Source organism: Ischnura elegans, chromosome 5, assembly GCF_921293095.1.
Source record: "Ischnura elegans chromosome 5, ioIscEleg1.1, whole genome shotgun sequence".
Taxonomy (NCBI): domain Eukaryota; kingdom Metazoa; phylum Arthropoda; class Insecta; order Odonata; family Coenagrionidae; genus Ischnura; species Ischnura elegans.
The window spans coordinates 66,243,545-66,257,696 of record NC_060250.1 but is presented as its reverse complement, the minus strand read 5'-3'; the positions used below and the strand labels follow the sequence as shown (position 1 = coordinate 66,257,696).

The 14,152-nt window shown below is 37.8% G+C and overlaps 1 protein-coding gene across 1 annotated transcript; it reads right to left on the bottom strand.

Annotated features, from left to right (window-relative positions):
* Positions 1-48: 48 nt before the first annotated feature.
* LOC124158995 (uncharacterized protein C5orf49-like) lies at positions 49-14,143 on the bottom strand. Its single transcript, XM_046534458.1, has 3 exons — positions 13,475-14,143; positions 8,265-8,432; positions 49-257 (listed from the first exon to the last, which is right to left on the bottom strand). Exons 1-3 carry the CDS (start codon positions 13,544-13,546, stop codon positions 93-95), a joined length of 405 nt encoding a protein of 134 aa, XP_046390414.1. The 5' UTR covers positions 13,547-14,143; the 3' UTR covers positions 49-92.
* Positions 14,144-14,152: the final 9 nt, after the last annotated feature.

Below are 14,152 nucleotides of genomic sequence, written 5' to 3'. Positions count from 1 at the left end.
TTTTGGAAAGGAAATGGGGTAATTTCTATTCCTAGTTATTTGCAACAGTTATTTGTTAAGTGGTTTATTTGCTATGAACTTTGAACATGTTATTAGCATACACATTGAGCATCATTTTCTTGAGGATCCCATCTGCCTTTTGTGACAAAATCTCCACGAGTATTGAGTTTCCTTTGAAACATGCCAGGAAATTCCAGAGGCTGTGTTGACTTACCATAATCGAAAGATGAAAGAACTGAGACTGGTTTTCCTCTTTCCTGTAATAGTTATTGAAGGGTAACTCCTCTTTATAATTTGAAAACTTATCAAAATTTCTATTCTTTTATAAATATGCACATGGAGGATGTGTTGTTTCCTATTTCAGATTAGTCTGGTATTGGGTCTAAGTTTTGGTTCTCAATTGCTTTTTTTTTTTCATTTTTGTTGTTTAATTTTCTTTCCAAAGTTTTTGACAGATTTCCATGAAGAGTGGTATCATTAAAATACCTAAAATTATTTATCAAGTTATACTGAAGCGATTGGTTAAATAACATCTCTCTATTGAAAGCACCTTGTGTAAATTATGCTTGAGAAAAATTTTCAAACTTGGTTTTTTTGTTAATTATTCATGTACCATACTTTCTTGTAATGATACCATTACCGATGCTAACAAGGAGACTTTGCCTAACCGATGTCAAGAAAGAAGATGAAACCTTTTTTATTTGAAAGTAGACACTTAGATAGGAATACAGTTGAAGGGTTTTGTCCAAATACGCCCGGGTTTGAGAGAAAAAAGCATTTAAAAATTGAAAAATATGGTCACGTTGAATTTAGTTTTAAAAATTTCGCTTATTGTTTAAAGGCGATTTGGCCGAGTGGTAGCGTACCGCACTGCTGAAGTAAAAGTCCAGGGTTCGAGACTCGGTGAGAGTAAATTTTTTCCAGTCTGCCACCTCCTCCATTTTTTGTAATCCGTTCCATCCTCTTCTAATTTGTTCATTTAGGACGTTTTACATTTTTTTATTTGACTGTTGTTTGAGAATAAGCCCTAAACTGATATTTTTGTCGCTAGCTAACCCTTACTTCGAAATATTCTTTCCGTGCCAAGATTCATGAAAGCAGGAGTGGTAAAACTGTGGTGCTGGCTTCGAAGTGAAGGGAACTCATTTCCAAAGCAAAAGATTTTAAACATATTGTCTCCGGAGAGTCTCCTAGGTTCCTGCTGTTGAAGTATTTAGAATATACAACAATTTTCACTCGTCTACCTGTATGATCAATTTGGAGTATTCCAAGTGCTAAACGTCGCTATTGCTCTTCTGACTGTTGTTGCTCTCCTGTAGTCTATTTTTTTACCTTGGTAATCGTCAGGAAATGCCCTTATAACTTAATTTATTTTGCTGAATAACTTTTGCCGCATGTATTTTGTTGCCGAGAACCTATTCAAGCGAATTCGATTTACCGGAGATATTGAGTTAAAAGTTAAAAGGCTAAAATGTTTGTGTATAATAGGATTTTGGAAAGGAAGAAAGAAATTTTGTCCTCAACACCTGAATAGTTGAAGGGCTAGTCGATTAGAACGAAGTTTTTTCAACACATAGTAACCTGGATAGGAGGTTGAAGTACCATCTATATTTTTCGTTGGAATAGTAAGCCATTTTTGGGCACCCTGCCGACCATTATTCCCTACTCCTCTTGCCCTAACCGATCGATGTGCGAGATATGCTTTCCTCCCACAAACTTACTCTCCTCTCAATGTCAGAGTCCTTATTTCCGCGTATTTAGGTGCCTAGAGATTTTAAACAAGCTGTACAAGCTGGGGAAATTGTCGTTACATGTGAACTTTTAATTACCTGGAATATACTACTCGGCCAACTTAAAATTGGTTCATGGCCTGCACCTGTTGAGGTCGATGTCCATATGATAGTACTGTTTTTAGTTTGGCTTGTCGGCTCGTCCCTTCCCTTTTCATTTTTCATGGCCTCGCCAGACTCCCATTTTCCTACACTTCTTTTGCTTTTTCCCGTAGCACAATATTATTCGGTTTTCTCCTGCTTTCATTAGATCTTATGCTCACGAGAAATCTCTGTCGCGTAAAGGACCATTTATTGGAGGAAATACCTCCATAATATAAAGCACAAATATATAAAATTGAATAATCTGCAATGCCATTGCCTTCTCCAATTTTTCATCATTTATTTATTACTTCGCCTCTACAGTAATTTGGATGATAATTGTAATAAAACAAGAAAAGCAAGTAATTGAAAAGCACCATGCTCTTTCTATAAAACTGCTACCTGAGCATTCGCCATTGTGTTTCTTTATATCTTCAAGGAAACATAATCCCCTTAACATTTTTAAACAATTTAATTCTCTACTAGCTTCGAGGCATATCATGCATACCTTAGCATATCATTGAACGCTGGTTAGGACAACTGATGATGCACGATTGAATAGATTTTTATTCCATCCTCATGTGAGAATATCTCTCTTTTCCCTTGAAGGAGGAAGGTGCAGTTCTGGTTTCGTGCGATAAACTGCTTTACTTTCCTGTAAAAATAAACATAGCACGGTTGGCTTACGGATGTGCACTTCGGTGGTATAGTTTTTACGCTGTATATCGGTTCTCCTTCCTCGTCGATAAATAGTTCATCATAAATGGCACTATTTTTTTGTCCCACAAAAATCAATAAGCAATTAAAATGTATTGTTTTTAACACATGGCCGGAGAACATTTTTTTTTAATTTGAAATACAACCCAGTCGTAAGTTTTCCAGATTGAGAATACGCAACAGAAACATTTAAAAATTCACTCTCCAGTTTCTTTGCTCACTTGCGGACCAAAATCACCTCCAGGTTCTTATAAGCACAATAAAAACTTTAGGAAGCAGCTTTCCTGCGCTGTATATGAGTGTATTACTTTGATCACGCTCCCAAGAGCAACCTGAACAATATTCTCCCTTTCTTGATCGCGTTCTCTTTATATCCACCTCTACGGACACCCGGTCTGATCTGTATTAATTACGAAATCTATTGCATTTGGAGATGGGGCTTTTTGTTTGCTTCTGAAACGTCATTGCCGATTGCAATATTTCTTCAGCACACGCTTGCTCGCCCGCTGATACATATTTTGTTCATTTTCGTTGCACGATTCGGTGTCTCTTCTTAAAAGATGCAACCCATGAAGCACCACCAGAGAATTCAAATCCTGGAGATATGTGCTGAAATCACGCATAAATAGGATATTCTTGTAAAGTCCGAGTCATCAGCGGCTCATTGCTGTTCCTGGCTTCGACAAAGTGATCGTATACCCATCTGTCGATCATTTCAAGCTTGTCGAGTTTTGTTCCCCCTGATTTTATATCTTTCTCCCGTATGTAACCGGGGAAACTCTCCGGAGACAACATGCTTAAAATCTTTTGCTTTGGAAATGAGTTCCCTTCACTTCGAAGCCAGCACCACAGTTATACCACTCCTGCTTTCATGAATCTTGGCACGGAAAGAATAATTCGAAGTAAGGGTTAGCTAGCGACAAAAATGTCAGTTTAGGGCTTATTCTCAAACAACAGTCAAGTAAAAAAATGTAAAACGTCCTAAATGAACAAATTAGAAGAGGATGGAACGGATTACAAAAAATGGAGGAGGTGGCAGGCTGGAAAAAATTTACCGTCACCGAGTCTCGAACCCTGAACTTTCACGTCAGAAGCGCGGCACGCTACCACTCGGCCAAATCGCTTTTAAACAATAAGCAAAATTTTTAAAATTAAATTCAACGTGACCACATTTTTCAATTTTTAAATGCTTTTTTCTCTCAAACCCGGGCGTATTTGGACAAAACCCTTCAACTGTATTCCTATCTAAGTGTCTACTTTCAAATAAAAAAGGTTTCATCTTCTTTCTTGACATCGGTTAGGCAAAGTCTCCTTGTAAGTTCAAGAACCAGTGCAACAGATAACAGAACTAACCCATATCTAATTTACACCAGCACTTCTTTGAAATGAAGAACACTCAAAAGTTTACCACTCAGTGGTTCATCACTGTAAAAATTAACATTAGTGAGTTTAACTATTAACAATCTGGGTATTTAAAAATCTTACTGAATAACAATGTGGCAGGGGTAGGTAAAGGTCATTCTTTTGGAGGAGTGTTCATTACTTTCCGCAGTGCCTTAATAGTATGCAATACCTAACAGCAAAAAATGCATCCAAGATTTAATATGCACGTACAAGTGGATTTCATACACTCATCAATTATTTTCAAACATTTTTCAATAAGTTGATGAAATATATACAGTAGACCCTCGTTAATAGAAATAACGTTATTATGAAGCAAATCGTTGGTCCCGACGAAAAGGCCTATCCAAACTATAGAAAAAGAAGCGTTATTACGAAATTACGAACCTCAGTCCTGGTCCCGGCGGTTACAAAATGAACTTTATTACGAAGTTCCACGCATAAGCTACGGCATTTAGGTGGATATTCACTACATTAAATTTTATTAATCGCGCCACGTTTAAGTTCTACTCATGCACTGCGCCCAAGAGTATCAATTATGGTTCTTTATTCAGTTTACACACATCATTTGATAAGCTTCATTCCTCACGAGTCATGGTGACCCACTTATAACCGCTCGTAAATTGGATGTATAGTTAGTTCTCTTCCTGCACACATTTTATTTATGAATTTTCAGAGATACGAACATTCAAAATTTTCAAATTTCAATTTTGGCAACTTTCGATTAGGCCGTTGCTATGCGGTATGGCGCTGGGGAACTCTCACTGAGGGCACAATCTGAACAAAGTATCATTGAATCCGGTGTGAAGTTAGGAACTGTTCAGCATTTCGCCTGTTCTCCGTCACCGCGGGGAGCTATTTTTTCGGCTCCGGATGCGTCGCACCGCCGGCTAGATCAATTCATCACAATCATGAGTTAGCGCATAAGTGAAATGCATTGTTGAATTCTGCAGGATAATCGTACTACTCGATCCCTAGCATACAGTCCCCCAACCTAGACCATTCTGCCTGTCATCGGACAGCTCTCGGCGGCCGGAGTGTAGGTTTATCAGCTTAGGAACAAGGTCTTAGAATGCATCTAGTTCGTATATCGGACTTACTGTATTCGGGATGATATCAACCCTCGATTGCATCATGCCGCATTCTTCTGTTGAGGAACCGAAACGAATTTTCCTGATTATATTTTTTCCGCGTAATTTGATTGCGTTTATAATATAGTTTTATTTTGATGATTCCTAAAAGAAACGTTCGTATGAACCTCCGGTTTTTCAGTCCCATGAACTTCGTAATAACGAAAGTCTACTTTACTCTTATTAGAGAGCCACAGTAAAGATTATCTTCTAAATTTTTTCAGAAATTATGGGGGAGGGGGTATGCCGCCTGATCAACCTCTGCCATGTGATAACTTCACTCATCCAAGATTAGAAAATATTCCGAAGTACTGCAGAAAATTATGAATTTAAGTTCAGGCATCTTGATCGTTGGTGTATTTGATGGAAGTCTCAGAATCTTTTCTTAACAGTGAGGCAGACTGAATTGCTACTCAAGTTTCTTTTGGGTGGAGAAGACGGAGCAAGTTTCATTTGGTTGTAGAAGGTTGTTGCAAAAATGAATGTAAAATGTCTTTTCCAGGTAAATGATAAGATTAATTATATCATGTTTTATGCCACGCAAGGAAGGTCAGATACCTATGCTCTAAATTACTCAGCTTATAATTACCTGTAGCTGCACTTTTTTCTTTCAGCCTACTTTGTATTTATTGTGTGATTACTCTTAGCGACATTCAGTGGAGAAGCTGTATCTGAAGGTTTTTAGCAACCGCTCTTCTAGGTCCTTCCTCTGTTTGGAACCTATGTCCCATCCATAAAAGCCGCTATAAATGGTGAATGGTCATGCTGAATGGTCATGCCATAATTCACAGGATTAGGCAAGCAAAATAGAAAATGTTCTAATTTTCACCGAATGATCATTCGCATGATGGTTCATTCACAAATTTTTCCGTTATACGCAGCGAATGATTTCATTTGCATGATCATTCACCGTGTATATTGGCCTTAAGAGATAATGAGTGTCAGTAGCAGATACAGAAAAAACTGGAAGGGGGGTGCAGAAAATATCTTGAGCTACTTTTACTTTTTTCGTAAAAAAATTACAGTCACATTCAAAGGTTAAGAAAGTTTTATGTAAACTGATTATATACATGTACAAGACAATCCCATCGTATGATGTATAAAAGTTACAATTTTGGTTCTGCAATGAGCGCGGACGCGCAAGGTGGCGTGCGCGTACCTTCCCCGAGCCATCCATACATATCCGCCACTGATGAGTGTTGGTGTGCAGGAGGAGAAAGTAAGGATTAGCGGGGGCACAAGGAACAATAGTTAATTGTAGTTCATGGGTCTGGCTATTGACAATGCTGGTATTGGATAGTGAATTCCCGGAAATGCAATGGCACATGTATCACTGGAGGAATTGTTTTTTCCTTCTCCAGATCCTTCCTTTCTCCTCCAGTACTTAAACCCTCATTAGCCCCTCGGTTCCTCACCCACTTCACTCCCCCTCCTCCCTCTGCTGGTTGAATACCCATCAAAATAGGGAAATCCACCAAACCTAAGACCCCTCCTTACCCCACTATCCCTTAACTCCCAACTCACCCCACTCTTTCCTGACAGCTACCTTTTCTGTCGCATCCTACTTGATATGAAAGGAGATGCATGCATGATAATGCACGTGACGATGTTATCTATGCACACCTTATGAAACCTGGGTTGTGCTTTTTCAAATGTATTAGTGAACCTAATCAAGTTTATTCTTTCATTTTCCATAGTGAAAATATTTCACACAGTTAAGCTTGAAGTTATCAGTTATCTAATGCAGTGGCGCAGCGAGGGGGGGGTTTTGGGGGATAAAACCCCCCACAGAGCTCAGAAAATTTTTTAAGTTTAACCCATTTTACTTAATTGGATTGATATTACTAATAAAATAGTGTAAGGATAAATAAAATATCCCTCAGAAAGCCGTAAAACTCACCATTTATCTTTAAAATTCCGCAATTTATTAATGTCGCACCTACCGATTATCCTGGTGGGTATACAGTACCCCCACACACACCGGTGTCAGTTGCACCTAAACCCCCCCCCCCCCCCCAGCCTTAATTCCTAGCTGCGCCCCTGATCTAATGATAAGACTTATTTGAATTATATTAATTCTATATAAAATAAATAAAATGAAGGTTTACATCAAAATAATACTTCTATTTTAGGGCTGATAGGTAGATGTCACATGAAGTATTCTCGCATAATTCTATGGAAGTCAATGCTTCTTATAAGCCTTCCTGTAATGTTGGTGTTGTAAAATTGTTATCCAATAACACAGTTTAAAAGTAGACTATGGCATATCTCATTTGCCTGGTAAGTTTTGTTTTATGAAAGAACACTTTACAGCCAAATATATTTAAAGGGTAGAATGAAAGTAAAACATCTTGTCTCTGTACCTAAAAGTGTAACACAGGAAGTGGAAAAAAAAATCTTGCATTGAAATTCCCAACCTTCGTGAAAGAATATTTTTAAGGTTTATATTTTGTTCAAATGGAAAAGAAAAATGATTGGTTCCAGCCAACTAGATATTAAAGAGAAAATATGGGTTAATCAGTCCATTTTTCCATCTGGGCACACATGGGGCTGAAGCATAACTTTGTGGGTGAAAGAATTTCTGAAATTACATAGGCAGCTATAGAAGCTATCAAGAATCAATTGGGCATGGGTTCAGTCAGGGAGAGAGGCCAGGGAGTTAACAACCACTGCTGAAGTTGACCATAGAATATAGAGACTCTCATTGAAAACCATTTTAAAATGAATTTGCAACCATTACCTAATTAGATAATAGTTCAATATAACAGTTTTTACTACAATTTGAAAAGCTGTGATATTTAACTCTATTGATTGAACTCTATGGACTCCACTCTTAAGACCTCGTCACATGATACATTAGCCTATACAAGTGAATGCATGAATATGAGAATGAACGTGAAAATTCACTGTGTAATCTTCCAAATTGTTTAAATGCCAGAGTATAAAATAGTGCTCGTTCTAATTGGGATCATAGATTTGCACATGCCCCCTTCATGTACTTCAGAATCCTTCTTACATTCACAAATTACCTCATGTTTATGTGTTACGCAGTCAGGCCTTCGTGATTATTTTGTAACTTTGTTTCTGACTTGTGTTTGAGGTGATCAAATTTATGGTAAGGCAATGCTTAGCTGTCCTCACTTGCCTCATTGAAAATTCCTTCATCAATTTTCCTCCAGTTGAGTCTATCACATCTGTGCATACTCTGATCATATCCCTCTTTTGGATGGAACAGGACATCATACTGGCATATTTCACTGTAGGTTTTATTATTGTTGTAATAAGACAGTGTCTTAAACGATGTTGGCAACTCCTGTTTGAAGATAAAAGGCTTGAAAATTGTAGATATAAATTATAGATTGTTTTCTCATTTAAAGATTTGACATCAAATTTGCTTAAGTTGCTATCACTGTTTGGATCCGGAATAAACTCAAAAAATATGCATACTTTGGGTATTATAAGAAAATCCAGACCTGGTTTGCCGAAATCAATCAAATATTAATAGGTGGACAGAGACTAAACAGAATTTCCAAAGAAAGACTTATGTTTTTGTTTTGAGCAGAGCATGAATCATTACCTACGTAAACATTCAAAGACATTAAGGTCATACATAACAATGTTTAAATTTATACTATTAATGTTGCTTAAAAATTGATACAAAAAGAAAATACTTTCCTAAATTCAATGGAGATACTGGAAACATCGTATGGTTTGCAACCCTAATGCTGGTATACATTTGACGGAACTTTTTGCAATACATGATTCATATTCAGGAGGTAAGTGAAGAGTACTTGCCCTCACAGTTTACACTTTCATTTTTTAATTCATATGGTATTTATCTCCTGATGGAAGGCCTTCACTTGGAAGCAACTTGGTAGCTCTCGGTAGATAGATGACATTTGTTTTCAAAGTGTTCAATGATTAGCTTCAAAAATGAAGAGAAAGAAATTTCTCTTGGATTTGGGAAGATGAATTCCCCTCCCCTCTCTACACACATTACTCTCTGCTTTTCTTGCATGGAAGAGGATGATGACTTAAAATTGTTCTATTTTGGGTATAAATGCTTGGAACAGGGCCGGCTTTAGGATGTGGGAGGCCCACTGTTTCAAGGTGTTGCAATTTGTAATTTAATAACTGAAAATGCAACTAACACAAATTTCAGCAAATTTATTAACAATATACCAAACTGAGCTATATGTCGTCATAGATACACAAAGAGCCAGGGGACTCGTTTGTCCAACGACACCGCTTGGTGTGCCACTGGTTGAATTCTGGGTCACATTAACAATGCCAACAGATGAAGTTTATTTTTTATCAGCAGTGTAAACCATTTATTAACTTCAATGTTGATGAACACATGTTAACCAAATATGCAGACATAGGTACCAATATATATGTTAACCAGCTTCACTTCAAAACCCCATGCACGTGATGGTTTTTTTCGATTTTTACCTATAACATGGTGGAAGGCTCATGTTTTTCCCTGAGTGGCCCAAGATCCTGGCTAGGAACTACCTTCTTGGAGGGATAAGCCAGCTTTACTTCAAATTAATCAATACAAGTTATTTTACTGCACACAGTTTAAAACTTAGGGACCCATGAATACAGAACTCTAGCGAGTGGAGGGGTATGTAGGCTGTACATGCGTATCCTTGACTGTTGTACTAGCACCGAGATACTTTTATAGCATCTTGAGTATTATCCTCTCACTTGATACTATATCCTTCAGTTCTGCATACTCTGAAGCTCCAAAACCTGTCTTCCTTCCGTATGTACTAGACTTCCAGTACTGGCATCTTTTCAATCCATATACTCTCTTCCTACCACTCCACATTCATAGTTCTATCTACAGTGGATTACATGGGTGATGCAACACCCACTGGCGATCTCCAATGGGTTCTAAATTCAATCACTGAAATTCATTCTCTTGATTACTTGCAGAAAGTTGAGTTGCAGACAAATTACCTTAAAAATTTGTATCACCTTTTTTCATTATATCTTCATCAAGAAACTTGCTTCATAATCATTCACATGAGAGAAGAATTCATCTGATTCATGAGCACTCTTGGAGCCCGCAAGAAAAAATCCTAAACGTGCCTATGCCTACATCCATATCTTTAATGCCAGAAGCCTATTTTTATCTTCCAGGCTTGCGGTTCATGTTCCTTTCTTATGTTATGTGATACTTCAATCAAAGCTATTCTTTATCTGTGAATCACATCATGTAATTTCTTAAATCAAGTGACCACTTTAGTCTAGCTCATTACCCAAATGAGTAAATTTCACTCTTAGCTATAATAATTATCCTCTAATTCTCGTTGATGGGGCTGAGGTAAAGCTACTTATGATTTTAAGGATTGAGAGAGAGAGTCAGAATAACGGAGCAAGGGTAGTGAACTGTTAACTCTTAAGAAGGAAAAGGAATATGTAATAAGGAAATGCTCACTCCTTTTCTCTCTGCTCTTCCTAGTACATTCTCTCGATCTTCACTTTTAAGTCTTTTCCCACCCCATCCTTTTCTGGAGTGACCACCTGTTACCTGGGATTCTTCTAAAAACATATATTCAGCCAGCTGGAATACAGAAGCTACTCATGGGCCTGACAGATATATAGTTCACAAGGAAAAGATGACACAACTGTGGGTCACTAGCCGTTCGGCTTATATCTTGTCTCTGTCTTTCACCCATTCAATCAAAATTAGTCATTACCACAGCCCCTTCCATAGGATATTCTGGCCAAATTTAAAGTCCCTTTACCCTATTCTTATGTACATCATTCTCATGAGATAATCTAATAATAAAGGATGGGCATACCCAGCGTGGGGCAGGAGGGGGCAACTGCCCCCTGCAGAAGCAAAAATTGCAAACGTCTTGAAGGAAAATAATATTTTTTCAAGCAAATAATTTTAAAAACTAATAAAGTGCTGTTACAGTTTCCTTAAAATGTTGATTTCATTCACCTAGTCCATGTTTAAATCTTACCTGTAACTTGTATAACCATGACTTGCCCCCCCTTAGTTTTGATCCTAGGTACGCGCTTGTAATGGAGTAAAAGATTTAGCAATATTCACTAGACACAACTTTAATGCTCGAGTTTGGAGTGCTTGGCTGCTCACCAAAGGGTTCTGGGTTTGTACTGGAACCATGGGATACCCCCAAAACAAAATCTTCAAAATGAAATATGACTAAGGAAAGGAACTGGCCCCCTCTCCTATTTGAAATCCATAAGCCTGTGGCTTCATTTGGAATTTACTCTACCCTCACATTTATAATCAGACGTCGTCATTGAGTGGGTAAAGTGAGCATTATTAAGTTCTTTTATTTATTAATCAGGACCTTCCCATCTGGGCACACCTAATTGAATCATATAACCTGTTTCAGAGCACATACAGTGAACCCGATGCATTGATCTAGGTGTGAGGAATCACCTTATCTTGCTCTTATGTTCTCTCAGGTTCTCTTATGTTCTCGAGGGAGAATGAAAATCTTTTTCATTCTCCCTCGCCATTACTGGCTATACAATTTCATGAACATAGACACATATAGAAAAGAGATTCTTCCATGAAGTGAAGCCATTCTCAGCCCCCTCTTTCTCGACACATCCGAGTTTGGACCCTAGATTTCCAACCGTTTCAGTTGACCCCGAAAAAATTTGTTAGTATCCAAAAGTTTTTTAAATTTTGTACAAACCCTTTCTACACAACCCCCCCTTTCACACCATAGAAGAACAATAGAAGAAGGACACGGGGTCAACTACCCAGGAGAAGAAGATCATCTGGACGAGGACTCCATCTGGACGACTACAACGCGAAAGAAGACAGTGAAGGCGTGCGTGGTACCCTCACCCATTCTGGAACCTTTCTTTCCTCCCCTCCCACCCTGCTTCTCTTCGAAACCCTAAAAAACAACCCTTCCCCCCCAAAGCCTTCAATATCCTCACTTCTCGTCACCCAAACCCCATCCTCCACCTTACCCCCTTCCTTCAAGCACCAAGATATATATACATAAGGAGGAACTCTTTAAGACTTGTCACACTTGATAATGTTGTTTGTAACAACGAAATGCGTTGTGTAATAATAAAACTCAGTGGAAATATTGCAATGTCTTATTTTAATAATATTAAGAACTTCCACCATATCGTGCCCAACATCATACAAGATATTGAAAAAAAAACTTGGTTTAATGATTCTCTTGGTTGAGGATAAAAGAGTAGCTTTGTCTTCGAGTCCAGTGGCATGTAAAGTATGCAAGTATGTTGCTCAAGGGAGCAATCAAACATTGGATTGTGTTTCCAGTAAAAATTTGAATCCTTTGTACTCAAAATTCAGACCTTCATCAGATGTTATAAACATCCATTACAGGATATAGCATTCAATGCTGTGAATATAAACTTTTTCCATCTTACTGTAATAAACTTCGCTATCACAGCTAATGAAGAGTAAGCACTTATTCCTAAATAATATTTCCTAACTTTCATAAAATATGACCTTCAACAGTTGACCCTTCATTGAGGAAAGTAAGCATGTTGTGAGCTGCAGCATAAGTTATTTTTCTTCCTTGTAATCAAAACTTTCGATCTTCACACCCAGATAGAGGAGTGTAAAAATATACTGATTTCTTTCAGTTATTTAAAGTGGTAGAATGACCATCATCGGACACCATAAAAGAAACAGGAATGCTAGTTTCATTGTCGATTTCCTTAACATTGATACCACCCACTGTTAAATGGTGGAAATCTATATAACACCGTTAATATTCATGTTGATACATTTCTTTGATATCTTATGAATGAATTTAATGCAGTGTGCAACTAAAATATTACTTGTAATCTTTGAACAGTAGCTTCCTCTTCATTGTCACGTTTTATGATCAAAGTAATGAAAACGGAAACACGAATCAATAAATAGTTCCTTTTTTAAGTGTACTACTGGGAAATGCCATGAAATAGAGTTGTTTACGTACCACGACACAAGCATTGCACAAAACAAATATTTCCCCAAGGGGAAGACGCTTCAGTTATAAATCAAACTGATACTCAGATTGACACATTGAGAACGATATTTCACCAAAATAACTTGGTTGTGGCAAAATATTTCATAGTAATGTCACAACGATTAATACATCCCCTGTCAGTGATGACATTGGTATACATAAATTTCGAGCGGCAGCATGATTGTAGCCTTGAAGATAGCAACTAGGATCAAATAGGAATACTGATACCCAGTAATGTGAGCGTCTTCGCAAATTCCCTACGGTATTATTTAGCACACTATCACTGCTAAACATACTGATGAATAAATAGGATATTAAGTGAAGAATGTGTACGTTACGAGACAATCGACAAAAAGTTACTCACAAAGCACGGCTTCTCTAATTTAGCCCATTGATCGCTATAGAATTTGTCAATTTGAACCGGGGAACTAGACATGATCTTCAGGAGAAAAATCTCAGCAGGGGGCAAAACCTCTTCCGCCAACGACTAAGCTTATGCAGTAAAGCCAAAACTGAACAAAATGATAAAATTTCAATAACTACTTAAAATATCTGTGGTTACATAAGCCTACTCTGTTTACACTAGAACGTAGTAACCACGGCACTTCTTGCCTTCTTCCGTGATCTCCTGCGCTATTGGTGAACGCCGTGAAGACCAAAAGCAGCCGAATGACGACAATGGTACTACATACCAAATGATAACGAAAAATGAAGAAACCTAGATCGCTTCCTAAAAACCTAATTCCTCTCTTCACATTCCACGAACATATCCTAAACATTACTTCCAGCACAACTTATTAAAAATACGTAGCACGGCAACACGTCAATTGAGCCCCCCTGACGCCTACCCCAATCATACGTGACGTCATCTCTCCACATCGCCATCAACATATGCAGAAACACGAAGACCACATCTAGAGCTATTCCCATGATGCCACTTTATAAATATTGACTGAAGATGATCACAAGAACTTTTAAATGCCATTCACACCACCGCTATTAGAAAAATTGATACCATTTATACAATACAGCCAAAAACTTA

Excerpts from the sequence above, each read along its gene's own strand:
- LOC124158995 (XM_046534458.1), bottom strand. The coding sequence starts at position 13,546 with ATGTCTAGTTCCCCGGTTCAAATTGACAAATTCTATAGCGATCAATGG. Across the intron at positions 8,433-13,474 it reads AATTAGAGAAGCCGTGCTTT|GAGTTGCCAACATCGTTTAA; the intron begins GTGAGTAACTTT and ends ATCTTCAAACAG. Across the intron at positions 258-8,264 it reads ATGAAGGAATTTTCAATGAG|GAAAGAGGAAAACCAGTCTC; the intron begins GCAAGTGAGGAC and ends TAACTATTACAG.